This window comes from Rhipicephalus sanguineus, chromosome 6 (assembly GCF_013339695.2).
Source record: "Rhipicephalus sanguineus isolate Rsan-2018 chromosome 6, BIME_Rsan_1.4, whole genome shotgun sequence".
In the NCBI taxonomy this organism is placed as follows: Eukaryota; Metazoa; Arthropoda; class Arachnida; order Ixodida; family Ixodidae; genus Rhipicephalus; species Rhipicephalus sanguineus.
The window spans coordinates 93,852,361-93,864,504 of record NC_051181.1 but is presented as its reverse complement, the minus strand read 5'-3'; the positions used below and the strand labels follow the sequence as shown (position 1 = coordinate 93,864,504).

General features: G+C 44.2%; 1 protein-coding gene across 1 annotated transcript in view; it reads left to right on the top strand.

Moving 5' to 3' along the window:
- LOC119395994 (dipeptidyl peptidase 3) overlaps positions 1 to 11,618 on the top strand; it is a 101,934-nt gene extending 90,316 nt beyond the window's left edge. Inside the window, exons 20-22 of the mRNA XM_037663021.2 lie at positions 208 to 384; positions 7,092 to 7,254; positions 11,394 to 11,618. Of these exons, the coding sequence (XP_037518949.1) occupies positions 208 to 384; positions 7,092 to 7,254; positions 11,394 to 11,536 (483 nt within the window). The 3' untranslated portion in view covers positions 11,537 to 11,618. The remainder of the gene's footprint in view (positions 1 to 207; positions 385 to 7,091; positions 7,255 to 11,393) is intronic.
- Positions 11,619 to 12,144: the final 526 nt, after the last annotated feature.

Genomic DNA, 12,144 nt, shown 5'->3' with positions numbered 1-12,144 from the left:
TGTCTCTTGTAACAAGATTTTGCTGTTTTGTCGCTGAAGGACTCTACTAAAAAAAATTTCTGTTGGTCTTCTAGCCCCGCAATAAAGCGCCTTTTAGGATGGTGAAGTTCCTATTTTAAATGGGCATTCATCTTTTGTTTTGTGCCTCAAGTTTCAGGTCTGAGGCAAGTTTTTTACATTTTCTTGGGTCCGTGTTTATTCTGGCAGGCACACTCGCGCGCCCGGTTTGTGATCATGCGTGTGCTTCTGGAGGCGGGCGACTTGGTGGAGATCCGCGAGACTACCGGCGAGGACGGCAAGCCGGACTTGCTCATCACCGTGGACCGGACAAAAATCCTCTCTTTCGGCCGTCCCTGCATCGAGCAGTTCCTCCTCAAGCTACAGGTAATTGTCCTGGCCATCTTGCAGAAAAAGCATTCGCTGCCCTGGTCAACACTGGTTTTTTGGTGTTATGCATAGGGCAGTACAGTAAACTTTTGTTAATTCAACTCTAGTTAATTCAATTTTTTTCGTTAGTTCTGTCACAACCGAATGTCTGTTCTTGCACCCTGTATGTTTCTGCGGGAGCAAACGCTCATTATTTCAATCCCGAAAGTAGTCTTCACCAGGTAATTCAGACTTGGCCGGTCATCTCACACGTACTTGACCACAACAGTGACTCCAGCAATGGTTTCAGTAACAACAGCGTCCTACTTTGCGGTGCTTAGGGCACAGTGAACGTTTCAAACACGCATCATCACTCATCGAAATCGCCTGCTTTAGTGAGAAAACAGTAGCTTGCGATGAATTAGTAGAGCATATATTCAACTCTAAATCGTTTTTTTTTTCTATTTTTAGAAATATCAGTAGACTTGTCACTGTGTGTCGTCATAAGTTTCTTTCTGGTGTCCAAGTTCTTTGCCGCGCTACTACGAAGCTTAAGAAATGACCCACTAGCTTCAAGCCCACGTATACACCCTTATTATCACTCACGTATACACCCTTATTATCACTTAGATTTCTCGGGCAGTGCAGTCCAACACAAAACAAAAACTGCATTCACAACAACCTACTTGAAGGCAGCCTGGCCATCGCCATTGCAATCACTAGATGGCAACCATGGATGGCGGGTTCATGTGTGATTTGCGAAGCATGACAAAAATGACGCAGTACTTTCAGTCTGATTATGGGTCCACTTTCATCTGATTATGGGTCCACTTTCATATAAGTTATTTTTACATGTTCAGTATACGGCAAAAAGCCAAGGGTGTTTGGCTTTCCGGAGAGTTGCACGCATCGCAGGACAAACTGGCAAAGTGGTCACTTTCATGGGGGCCACCATTCCTGTTTGCAGTTATTGAGCAGTTGTTTCGTAAATGAAAATGTGTTATTGAATGAACATTCGGGACAGCATATGTCATTCTTCATAGTGATGAAGTGCTGCCTGAGAACAACGATGACAGACATTAAGTAAAATGAAGTTTCATTCCACGAAGATCAAGTTTGCTGGTTTCATATTTTCAGTAGATTTGTGCGAATAGCAAAATTTTGAGTGCGAATCGAATCAAATAACTTTAGAATATTTCTCGAATATTTTTCAAATACTTCGAAGCGAAATTACAGGAAAAAAGTTTCAGAGGATTCCTAAGCATATTGTAAATTACATTCCAAAAACATTAATTACATTCCAAAAATGTTCGCGGCATTCTTCTAAAGACAACCTGGCTAGAATCATTTTTACTCAGCACAGATCCTGACTTCGTCGCACTCACCGAAACGTGGCTGTCAAGTGACGTCATGGACTTCGAGATAACGCCGCCCAACTACGTAATCTTACGTAAAGACAGAACTACATGGGGGGGAGGTGTGGCCATCCTAATAAGAAAAGATATCGCCTTCACGGCCCTCCCCGATGTCGAAGGGGTGGAAGCAGTTTTTTGTAAAATGCACTTGACCACCTGTCCAATGGTAATTGGTTGCGTTTATCGGAGTCCCTCGTCATACTCGGAAGCAACGCATTCCCTGTATCAATACCTGCACATTCACGCTCTTGCATGCAGGCTTATACTTGTTGGCGATTTTAACCTCCCTGATATCGACTGGCTCACTGTGACCCATCAGTCATCTTCGCCCGACATTATTATTGATTACTATGCTGACATTTAATCTCTCTCAAATTGTTAAAGAGCCCACTCGTGTACAAGGGTGTACACGAGCCCACTCGTGTACACCCTTGTAGCAGGATATACGAGCCGCCCGCTAATGGCTGCCGAGATAGCGCGCGCGCCAGCGATCGCAACCGCGCCCTTAGAATCAAAGTTCGAAAGTTGCTGCTCGAGCGACAGCCCCCCCCCCCGCCCCCTCGTATCTTTTCATGCTCGTTCAAGACGGGCGGAACGTTTCCTCTATGCTTCGTAGCAGGCTTCCCGAGCGCAGTGGTGTTATCGCATGCGCCCTCCAAGCGATGGAGATGGGCTGGCTCGTTTGATATCTGCTTCAGCCGCGTTCGTCGCACACACTCGCGCGGTTTTACCCACGGTAGAACATACTATGCACAGGGATATGTTATCAATTTGGACTTTATACGGGAGATGACGGCAATAACTCGTCGAGAGTGTCCATATAGTTGCTATCGCAATGGAAAAGGACAGTAGTTCTCAAATTTCCTGATGCTCGTATTATTGCGTGCAGAACGCTTTTTAAGCCACTTTTGCTGCATTACACTGGTGTCGTGCAGAAAAGCATACTGAGATTTAGAAGGGGTTATTAGGTACTAGCTGTCAGGGACACAGCATATTTTGTTCCTTAATTACTCATTCGTGCACGTGCCGTGTAATCACGAGTACTTGTATGATCTCTGATGTCTAAAAAATTATTGGCAAGCATTTGGAGCTGCTGTGTACGGCGTTTCTGTGGCCTTGAAAAACAATAGACAAAAGCATATGCGAGTTTTCTTTTTTTGCTACCCCCACTTGCTCCTGCTTTACGAATCTCCCAAATTTCCAGGTTGCCAGGTTCGCAGGTCCACATTAGCATTTCCAGTGCCTGTCGAATTATTTGACAGGTCCTGCAAATGCTAATGTGGACTTGGTCATTGTTTGCACTGTGGGGTGGCTCGACACACTGCTTTTTTTGAAATAGCAGTGTTCACGTGCAATGTGCAAGAATTAGCTGATGTTGAATGGTTTTTACATATTTTTGTTTTCTTTTATAAAAGTAAGCCTTCTTTGTTATACTGCTCCAAATTTGGGATTTCGGGCTAAAAAAATTCAGGCTTTTTTTTTTGCAACCTGCTCCAAATTTGGATTTTTGTGCTCCAAAAGCAACATTTTGCTGCTCCAAAAGTTGCTCCAAATCCTATTTCGGCTGTTGCACCCCTGTACTAACTTCCCTCAAACAGCATAAGTATCTTGAACTGGTCATTTCTAGTGACCTTAGATGGGAGGCACATGTTAACTACGTTACATCTTCAGCCTTAAAAAGATTATTTTTCCTTAAAAGACGACTACGATCTGCACCACCTCAAACAAAACTCTTAGCCTATGAAACCTTTATTTTACCTACAATAGAATACGCTAACTTAGTCTGGTTAACGGCCACAAACAACTTAATTAAAAAGCTAGAAAGTGTACAAAGAAAGGCGGTTAGGTTTATCTACAACAAATACAGTTTGCTCGATTCACCCACTGAATTAATCACAAGAGCTGGGCTACTAACATTACGAAATCGCGCTAAATTCTCATGCCTAAAAATGCTCTTCCAACTTATTCATAAACAGCTAAACATTGACAGCTCTAGCTTCATATCCGTTTCGGAAACCAGACAGTCACGCCACAAACATCCATTAACTTTACAGGAATACCGTTTCAACAGCAACTGCTTCAAGTATTCTTTCTTCCCACAGTCAATTAGAGAATGGAATAGATTACCCGGCTGTATAACTAATAGTAACGATTTGAATACTTTTTTGACGTTGCTTGATAACCATATTCGTGCCACCCATAGCTAAGTTGATGTTTTCTTTTTCTCCTTTACTTGTACAATTCTTGAGTGCCTTTTGATTATGTTAATTATCAGTGCCATACGCAGTGAATTTTCTTTCATGTTTATTAGTGACTTTTTTGCATGTTATTGAAACGGTCCACTGTGTACCAAATCTAAGTTCTAAATGTTTTTCACCACATTGCTTATGCTCCCATACAATCCATGTAATATCATATTAGATCTGTAGTCATACATTTTCACTTTTTCAATTTAAGTGTATCTCTTGTATCTTTTGGTTGCCCTCCTGCAATCTGACTGGCAGTATGTAAAAATAAATAAATAAATTATACAGTAGACTCCCGTTAAGACGAACTCGAAGGGACCGCGGTCATCTGTTCGTCTTATCAGGAGTTCGGCTTATCAGAAGTGCCCCCAAAAAGAGAGATGCTAACATGCCAAGTGCATCCAAATATGTTACTTGAAACACTGAATGCAGTAGACTTACAATGTGGGGCAAAAAGACAAGAAAAAGCATTTATTTGGCTCATCTAGATAAAGACTATGCCTTCAAGCAGAGTATTTACACGAATCCTACGAGCACCCGATTTCGCGCGTTCAAAAATAAAAAAAAAATGCTCGTGAAGATATTTGCTACCACATTTTAATGATAAAACTGTAACACGCTCCTATGTTGACGATAAGAAAAAAAATTAAGAGACAAGCACAATTTTCCTTCAAAGAATGCAAAATTTATTGTCCTGGCAGTTCGTTTTCTTCTGTGAGCCTGTTTTGCTGGCTCTAAGATCACTTCTGGATACGCCTCGGTCGCGTGCTGTTGCCTTGACAAAGTCATTATACGCTGTAAGAAAGTCTGCAAGGTTTTCTTCGAGGTCCGGATATTTTCCCGTTTTCGGCCGGTAGTAACTTTTCCTGATCGACGTGCAGCTGAAGATATCCCATCGGGCTACTCACGGTCACAAGCCTCGCCACGAAAAAGACACGACGCAGCTATATTCACTGTGCAAAATAGCCTTCCTTTGTCGTGCGTTTCCATAATCAAAATGGCTCATCACAATTTGCACTTCACTGGGAACAGATAGAACGCGTACAGGTCCTACGCGAACCAACGCGAATTGACCACAAAATACATGTGCTCGGCCGCCATTGTGTGATGGCGATGACAATGCACCTGACCCCTCTGATCGTGGTTTCGGTTTCGTACTCGATTGTAATGCACAGACCATTTTTGTTCCTGTTGTCGCTTTCTTTTTTTCCCCCCACTCCCCTTGCGTTTGCCCCCTCTGGGCGGAGGGGCCCCAAGCTCTTGTGTTGTTCTGTTCTCCTTTGTACTCCAGCTGGGAAGCCGAAGAGCGGGGGGGGGATACAAAAGGACGCAATGGCTTGGGGGTCCAAGTTGTGAATCCCCCACTCTTTTTGTTGCTTTCTTTGCTGATAAAGCCCACAGCTCCCCCACCCACAGGCTGACGGTGAGAGGGGATACCGGCTTTATCCGCTGACCCGTCTTCTTCGTTTATCTGGCGCCCTCCGCGTCGCGATTTGCTTCGCGTCTTTGCTCCAGGAAGTGCTTTTTTTTTCATCTTTTTTGCTTTTTCTCGGTCGCCTGAATGCCCCACCAAGACTGCAGTGTTCGTTTCGCAGAATCGCTAGCGTTGTCGATCATCGCGAAAGTTCGTCTTAACAGAAGAGTACAGTTGGGCGGTTCGTCTTAAGCGATTTTTTTTTGCATTGAGTCTATGGGAAACCAAATAAATGGTCCCGTGTTGTTCGGTATAAGCGAGAATTCGTCTTAACCGAGTTCGTCTTAACGGGAGTTCACTGTAGTTCCACAATGGCGCAACCGGGCGCCACCATTTTGGGCTCTTCGGAGAGAGCATTTCTCCATCTTCAAATTTCCCTCCTCAGCTAAGTCCTCCATTCAGAAACCATCACACAAAAAGCAAATGTTTAAAGTTCGTTTCGAGGTCTCCCATTGGCTGCGTCCGCAATGTTGCTGCAGCACGCCTCGCCATTAGTCCAATGCTCGCTCCGGGAGAGCTTCGTCTGCTGCTTGCTCGTCGCGATGTCACGGTTGTCGACAATCATGCTACTTAGTGACGCGTTCGCTCGTTCTGTGTTCACGGGTCGACGATCACTTAGAATATAATTATGCTTTAGTTTGGCAGCTGCAAACGGAACCTCATTCATTAGATTACGATAGTGCACCGCGAACATCGCAGATACGCATCTCGGATCAACTCGTGGGACCTACGGTTAGAGGTTCTGCTTGTCAGCACTTCGGACCTCATAACGAAGACCATCGCTGGACGACTCTTTGTACTCACGATCGAACGTGACGGTACTTTGAAACACTGGGCACCGCAACCGCGCACATCGCGACCAAGCTTACTGCTCGAAGTCGTGGCTAATCCTAACTTGCGCTAGTTGCGGCTTTTTTGCGAAAGCGAAGCAGCTGCAATGTGCTTCGTTGCAAGCAACGAATCGCATCCCTGGCTCCTCGGAATCGGGGATGGGCACTTCACGCATCGGCAGCTGAACCCCTGGCCAAGCTCGGCGCCCCAAAACGCAAGACCAAGCACGCTGCATGCCAATTTATTATCATTATATTTATTTTCCGGAGGTTTGAATAGTTTGAATAGTAAAATTCCGGTGCGAATCGAATCGAATAGCAAACACTGTTCGAAAAATATTCGAAAGTTCGATTATTCGCACACCCCTAATTTTCAGTATTGCCTGAATGCAAAGTATACTGTTTTGCTAAATAATCAGGTGTGCCTTGAATTCTTAGTTAAGGCAATATCATTGTTACTTTGGACCCATAAAATGTTGGGTACACGCTCGATTTAGTACATGTCACAAGTGGCTCAAATGCTGCCAAGTGAGTTCATGGCAGTGTGTTTTATTGTTTTCCCCAACTCTTTATGAATTCAACCGATTTTGTCAGTTCCTCCAGGGCCAAATGATGAAAGTCTACTGCATCCATTAATTCATTATATCCCATCTCGTTATAACGAGGTTAGAGTCTATTTGCACACCCCGAGTTGTAAGCCTACCTGATGCTTACCATCTGTGTTTATTTACGTCCAAGTGTGCGTTTGCCTTCCTTGCAGCTATTCAAGTCAACGGCCAATCTTCGTGCAGCCACGGAAATGTACGATCGGTACTCCGAAGTGAGCGACATTGGCCGCTATCCCTTCCTCAAGTATTGGGACATTGTGATGGCCCGCAAGAAGCCCCGACGTATTTTTGTCCAGAGCAACACAGTTCTCAACGGTGGGTGTTCGGCCAATCAGTTCTTAATGCAGTGATTCCACTCCTGCGCCAACTGCGCCAAAATGCGCCAAATTGTATTTACTGCGCCATCCTGATAATATCGACGAAAATTGCGCCAAACTGCGCCAAAGTCTCGGGTTTGGGGGCGTCTATCACCGGCAATCGCACGGCCGGCGCGTCAGAACATGTGCAGTTTGATCTTGGGGCTGCCAAAGTCGCAACCATGGACGAAGAATTATTCCGCTGAATAAATAGCGCTCGCGCGTGCGTCCCTAGTAAGCCACGATGCTATGCACGGTGCCGACGCAGCTTCTGTTCTGCAAGTCGGCTCGACAGAAAAACGCGCTCTCCGCACAGGCTCGTGACGTCTAGGCCTATCGGTAGCGAGAAAGTGCGACGACGATTCATCGGCGGACCTCGTCTGTTCTAGAAACGCTGCTGATAGCTTGTTTCAAGCGTCTTACGGCACGTAAGGAAAGCAATGTTCAGTTATAACTACATGTGTGCTGCTAAAATGTTTGTCAATTCTGTTTCCGGACATCGCGGAATGAAATCTGGGATCGCTAGCAGTAGATATATGGGACAATATCGAATTTTCCTTGCTTCGCATTTATGGAAGAGCACGCGAACGGTGGAAACGCGTTCACACTTTTCCTTAGATATACTTCATCCACGGATCTTGATTCGGAAGAGCTTTTTCGTAATTGCTTATACCAGCACGTCCGAGTTTGTAATCACTCTGTGGTAAATACCCCCTAAAAGGCCCTGCCCTTTCGAGCTCACGTGCTAGGGTTCCAATTCGAATTTTTTGCTTGCTTTTTTAAAAATGTCATCTCATTAGTAAAATCATATCTCCTGGTCGGAGCAGCTGAAAATGCGCAGCTGTCAGTAGCGGGCCCGTCGCTGACGGCCCACAGTGAAGCGGCTACGCCATGTTACACGTCCGCCCCTCGCTTTCGAGGGTGAATAGCTGACGGTTAAAAAAACTCAGTTTCGCTTAAGGGCGAAGCAATGAATGCGATACCAACAAATTGTATTGTTAAACGAAGTAAGGCTAGCAGCTAACTATTTTGGATCCGATCTCGCGTAACTCAACAAAACACTGGTTTAAGGGAATATGGCCGCTCCAGGAACCGAAGCATTTTCTTGCTCTGAGATCTCTAAACACGAAGTAAGCGTTGAGAGCACAGCAAGTTTACGAGCCGTCTCCTCATGCCTCGAGATAGCGCGCGCGCAAGCGACTGCGCCCTTCGAACGATGCGGTCCCCTCCCCCCCCTCCGCTCCCCCCCGTCCTTTCATGCTCCTTACGAAAGACGGGTGGGGCGTTTCCTCTCTCTTTGATGAGCAATCGACGGCAGGCCCGCACACGGGAAGATGTTATCTCATGCGCTGTCCGTGCGACGGAGACAGACGGCCGGCTATTTTAATCTCTGCTTCAGCCGCGTTCGTCGCCGGCGCTCGCGAGCTTTTACCTGCGGCAAGAATGCGCGTGGTGATTTTATTAATTTGGTCTTTATACAGAAAATTACGGCAATAGCGACGGCAAAAATCCGCGGCGAGTGTCCATATAATTGTTATCACAATAAACATTTTAAAAAAGTTGAGGAGCCATTGCACTCTGTGAAGTGGATGATAAGCGAAGCTGTTTCGCGCATGGCAAAGAGGTGACATGGTGGAGGACAGTTTGGTATGTAAGGCCAGGTTGTTAACGTTCAATACGCAATATTAATGCGAAAGCCTCAGATGCTTTATCAAACACGAAAATTGACCGTCGGCGGCGTAAATCGATTGATGCAAAAAATAATCATCATGTGATGCCGCCATCATCACGTCGTAGATCGTCAAAACTTGTGACGTCATCATAGCGTCATATATCGTGATGTCACGTGATGACGCCATCACATGACGTCGTCGCTTTACAATGCTTCCGTAATCGGTGCGCCGATCATGGAGCTAGCGCAAAACCAGGTGAGGTGCAGAAAGCATGCAGAGAAGGAGGGGGAGGATCAACCCGTTGATCGAGAAGAAAAATAATCAGGCTTTCGCCTTGGAGTTTTCTTAGGGGAATGCATTAGGGATAGTTTGGCTCTTTGGCATTGAGGCACTGCTGTACATCACGGTGTTTGTCTACAATGTCTGCTGATAACCACATAGATGCATTTAGAGTTATTTCATAAAGTGCAATTTTATTGATCTGGTATTCTGTTTATTTGCTAGTGTCGAAAATAATCACCGAAGAGGTTAATCCAGAACACTCAACTGCATGAGCCTTTACTTTTCATTAGCGAGTGAAATATGGAGTACTCCTGAGATGATTTTTTCCATGAGATTTGCAATGAATCGAAATATTTCTAGCCTTCATAAGAGCCCCATAGTAATATTCCGGTGCTTGAATGTTATTGCAATATGCTTCTGTAGTGCACTCAGGCCAGGATGTAAAATTCGCTGCTCCAGTGTGCTCCGAGATGCAAAATTATCTGCTCCAAAATGCTCCAAGATGAAAATTTTGCTGCTCCAAAGTGCTCCAAAACGGAAATTTTGCTGCTCCAAAAATTGCTCCAAATCAGAAGTCCTCGGTAGCATCACTGTTAATGCAAAAAGGCTGCAGAACTTTTACACCTTTCTCGCAATTTAGAAACATCTGGGTGTCTTGGTTTGAAGTGAAGTTGAAGTCGAGATGAATATAGTTATTGGTATAGAATGATTTTGAAGTATAAAAACCAAGAACTTAGAGCAGTTCAAATAGTTGTGGGATTCGCGTGAAACCTTGAACACAAGAGACCTTTTTCATGATTGTAAGCTAGCTTTCCTGCGCTGCAGTTAGTCCAACTAGTGGTGGCTAGTCACTTCTGCAAAGAACATGTTCAAGCACAGTTTGCTTGCCCTATGACGCGGAGAATGTGACATCGACACTCATAATAGGAAAGCCTCAGCACATGCAAGTAGGACCTCCTCTCCACTTGAAGCATGACAGGTGCCGCCATTAGTTGGGCGAATGTGCATGGCAGCGAAGCACACTTGCAGATTATGAAAACGTTCTTGTGATCAGACCTGAAGAAGCCTGTGCTTTACTTGCAGATTTCATGTATACTCTGGAGTCTGTTCATTTTTAGAGTAGCGTTATGCAAATATTTTCAGATAAGATTTTTAAGATCACATTCAGACAAAAGAAGTTGTTTCAGATATTATAATTAGATTGAAGTCCGTTTGTCAAGTTCACTGCTGCAGCTTGTTTTTAAGTAGCCAACGGGTTTTTTTTTAAGCTGCTTGTGGTTACCCATTGCACCGTTACCTGCTCCATAAAGTTATGCGCGTATCCTGTAATAAAACCAACTTACAAGACTTTTGTTGGACCGTACTATAGCGGCAACTGAAATTTGAGCTACCCTATCAAACCTTGTTCGATTCTTTGGGCATAATGCATGTGCGCAATGTCACGAAACAGATGGTCACCATGAATGAGAGTGCCATTATTCAAGTTTTCACCTCGCTTTCACGTGATTTTAAACCAGTTTTTTTTTTATTGCTTTTGTGGCGGGCATGCGAAGGGGTTTGACATTGTGTGTTTATCAAACACCACTCTGGGCAATACCCAAAGTTTTGATGGAATGTGCACGGTAGTTGTGCTTTCACTAAATTACCTAGCCAACTTCATGAAATGTAATCAACTCGTGCAGGATGATGTAATTTGGAGATCATTGGAATCGGCTTTCAGGGTCATCATAATTAATTTTTTTCTGTTATTGAAACCAGTTTTTGGCATGCACGTAACCTGCAGATTTCATGTATACTCTTGAGCCCTTCATTTCTAGAGTAGCGCTATGCAGATAAATGTTTTTTCAGATCATATTCAGATGAAAGAACTTGTTCAGATGTTTCATGTGGCATTTCTCACACAAAAAAGGAAACCTTGTGACTGTCGTTTGCATAAAATTCCAAATTTTACTATGATGAGGTTTTGGTACAACAAAGTGGATTCCCGGTGCTACCACCTTCATTATGCAGAGGTTTAACACATTCATTCATTTTAAATGCTTCAAAAGGCCTGAACACAAGAATTTGAGCAACAGGAAATATCGGTCATTACATTGTTCATTTGCATCTTTGAAAATTATTTAATCTCTGCAATTTGTTTAAGGTGACAAAGTGGAGCTCAGAGAGTACGAGTCAACTCCAGAGGGTCACCTGCAGTCGTGGCTCGAGCGTTTTGACGCAAGCACAGCCAGGGAACTTGACCGGGTTGTGCTTGACTTGTGGAAGAAGGACAAGGACCACTTTTGAAGCGACCGCGTTTAGAGCCAATGACACCGTCTGTTTCATCACACGGCCTAGAAGAGGCACGTGATGAGGCTTACAATCGTTTGTGCGTGAGACAATAAAGAAACAATTGTTTTGTACATTTTAAAAGAAAACCTGAAGGCACAGGGCCGAATTCATGATATGAAACAAGTGTGTTAGCGATATTGCAACAGCGGCCTGGTTTTCAAGCTTGTTCATTACATTGTGCATGTAGCTCACACCTGACAGTAGGTCCAACTCTATTCGCTTCTAGTCAGACTTGTGTGTGACAAATTGCATGTAACGATTAGTACTTGCTATCAGTCATATTCATTGCTTTTGTAACTGGTTACTTCTACTTGATAATGCCCACTATAATATAAGTAGTTCAATTGACTACCAGTTAAGGCAATGCAGTTTTAACCCTTTCCCTACCAAATGCGTGCCGAGCTCGTCCACGCTGAAAAATCTGTTTTGGGCGCTGCAATCAAGCTACCCTGATCCATTTTGCCGAATTGTCTTTGGCTTCGACAGGTGGCTCCATAAAAAATTTAAAAACTCTTTCAAATCATGCATTTCTATTGAAAAACTAAATTCTGGCAACCGGAATT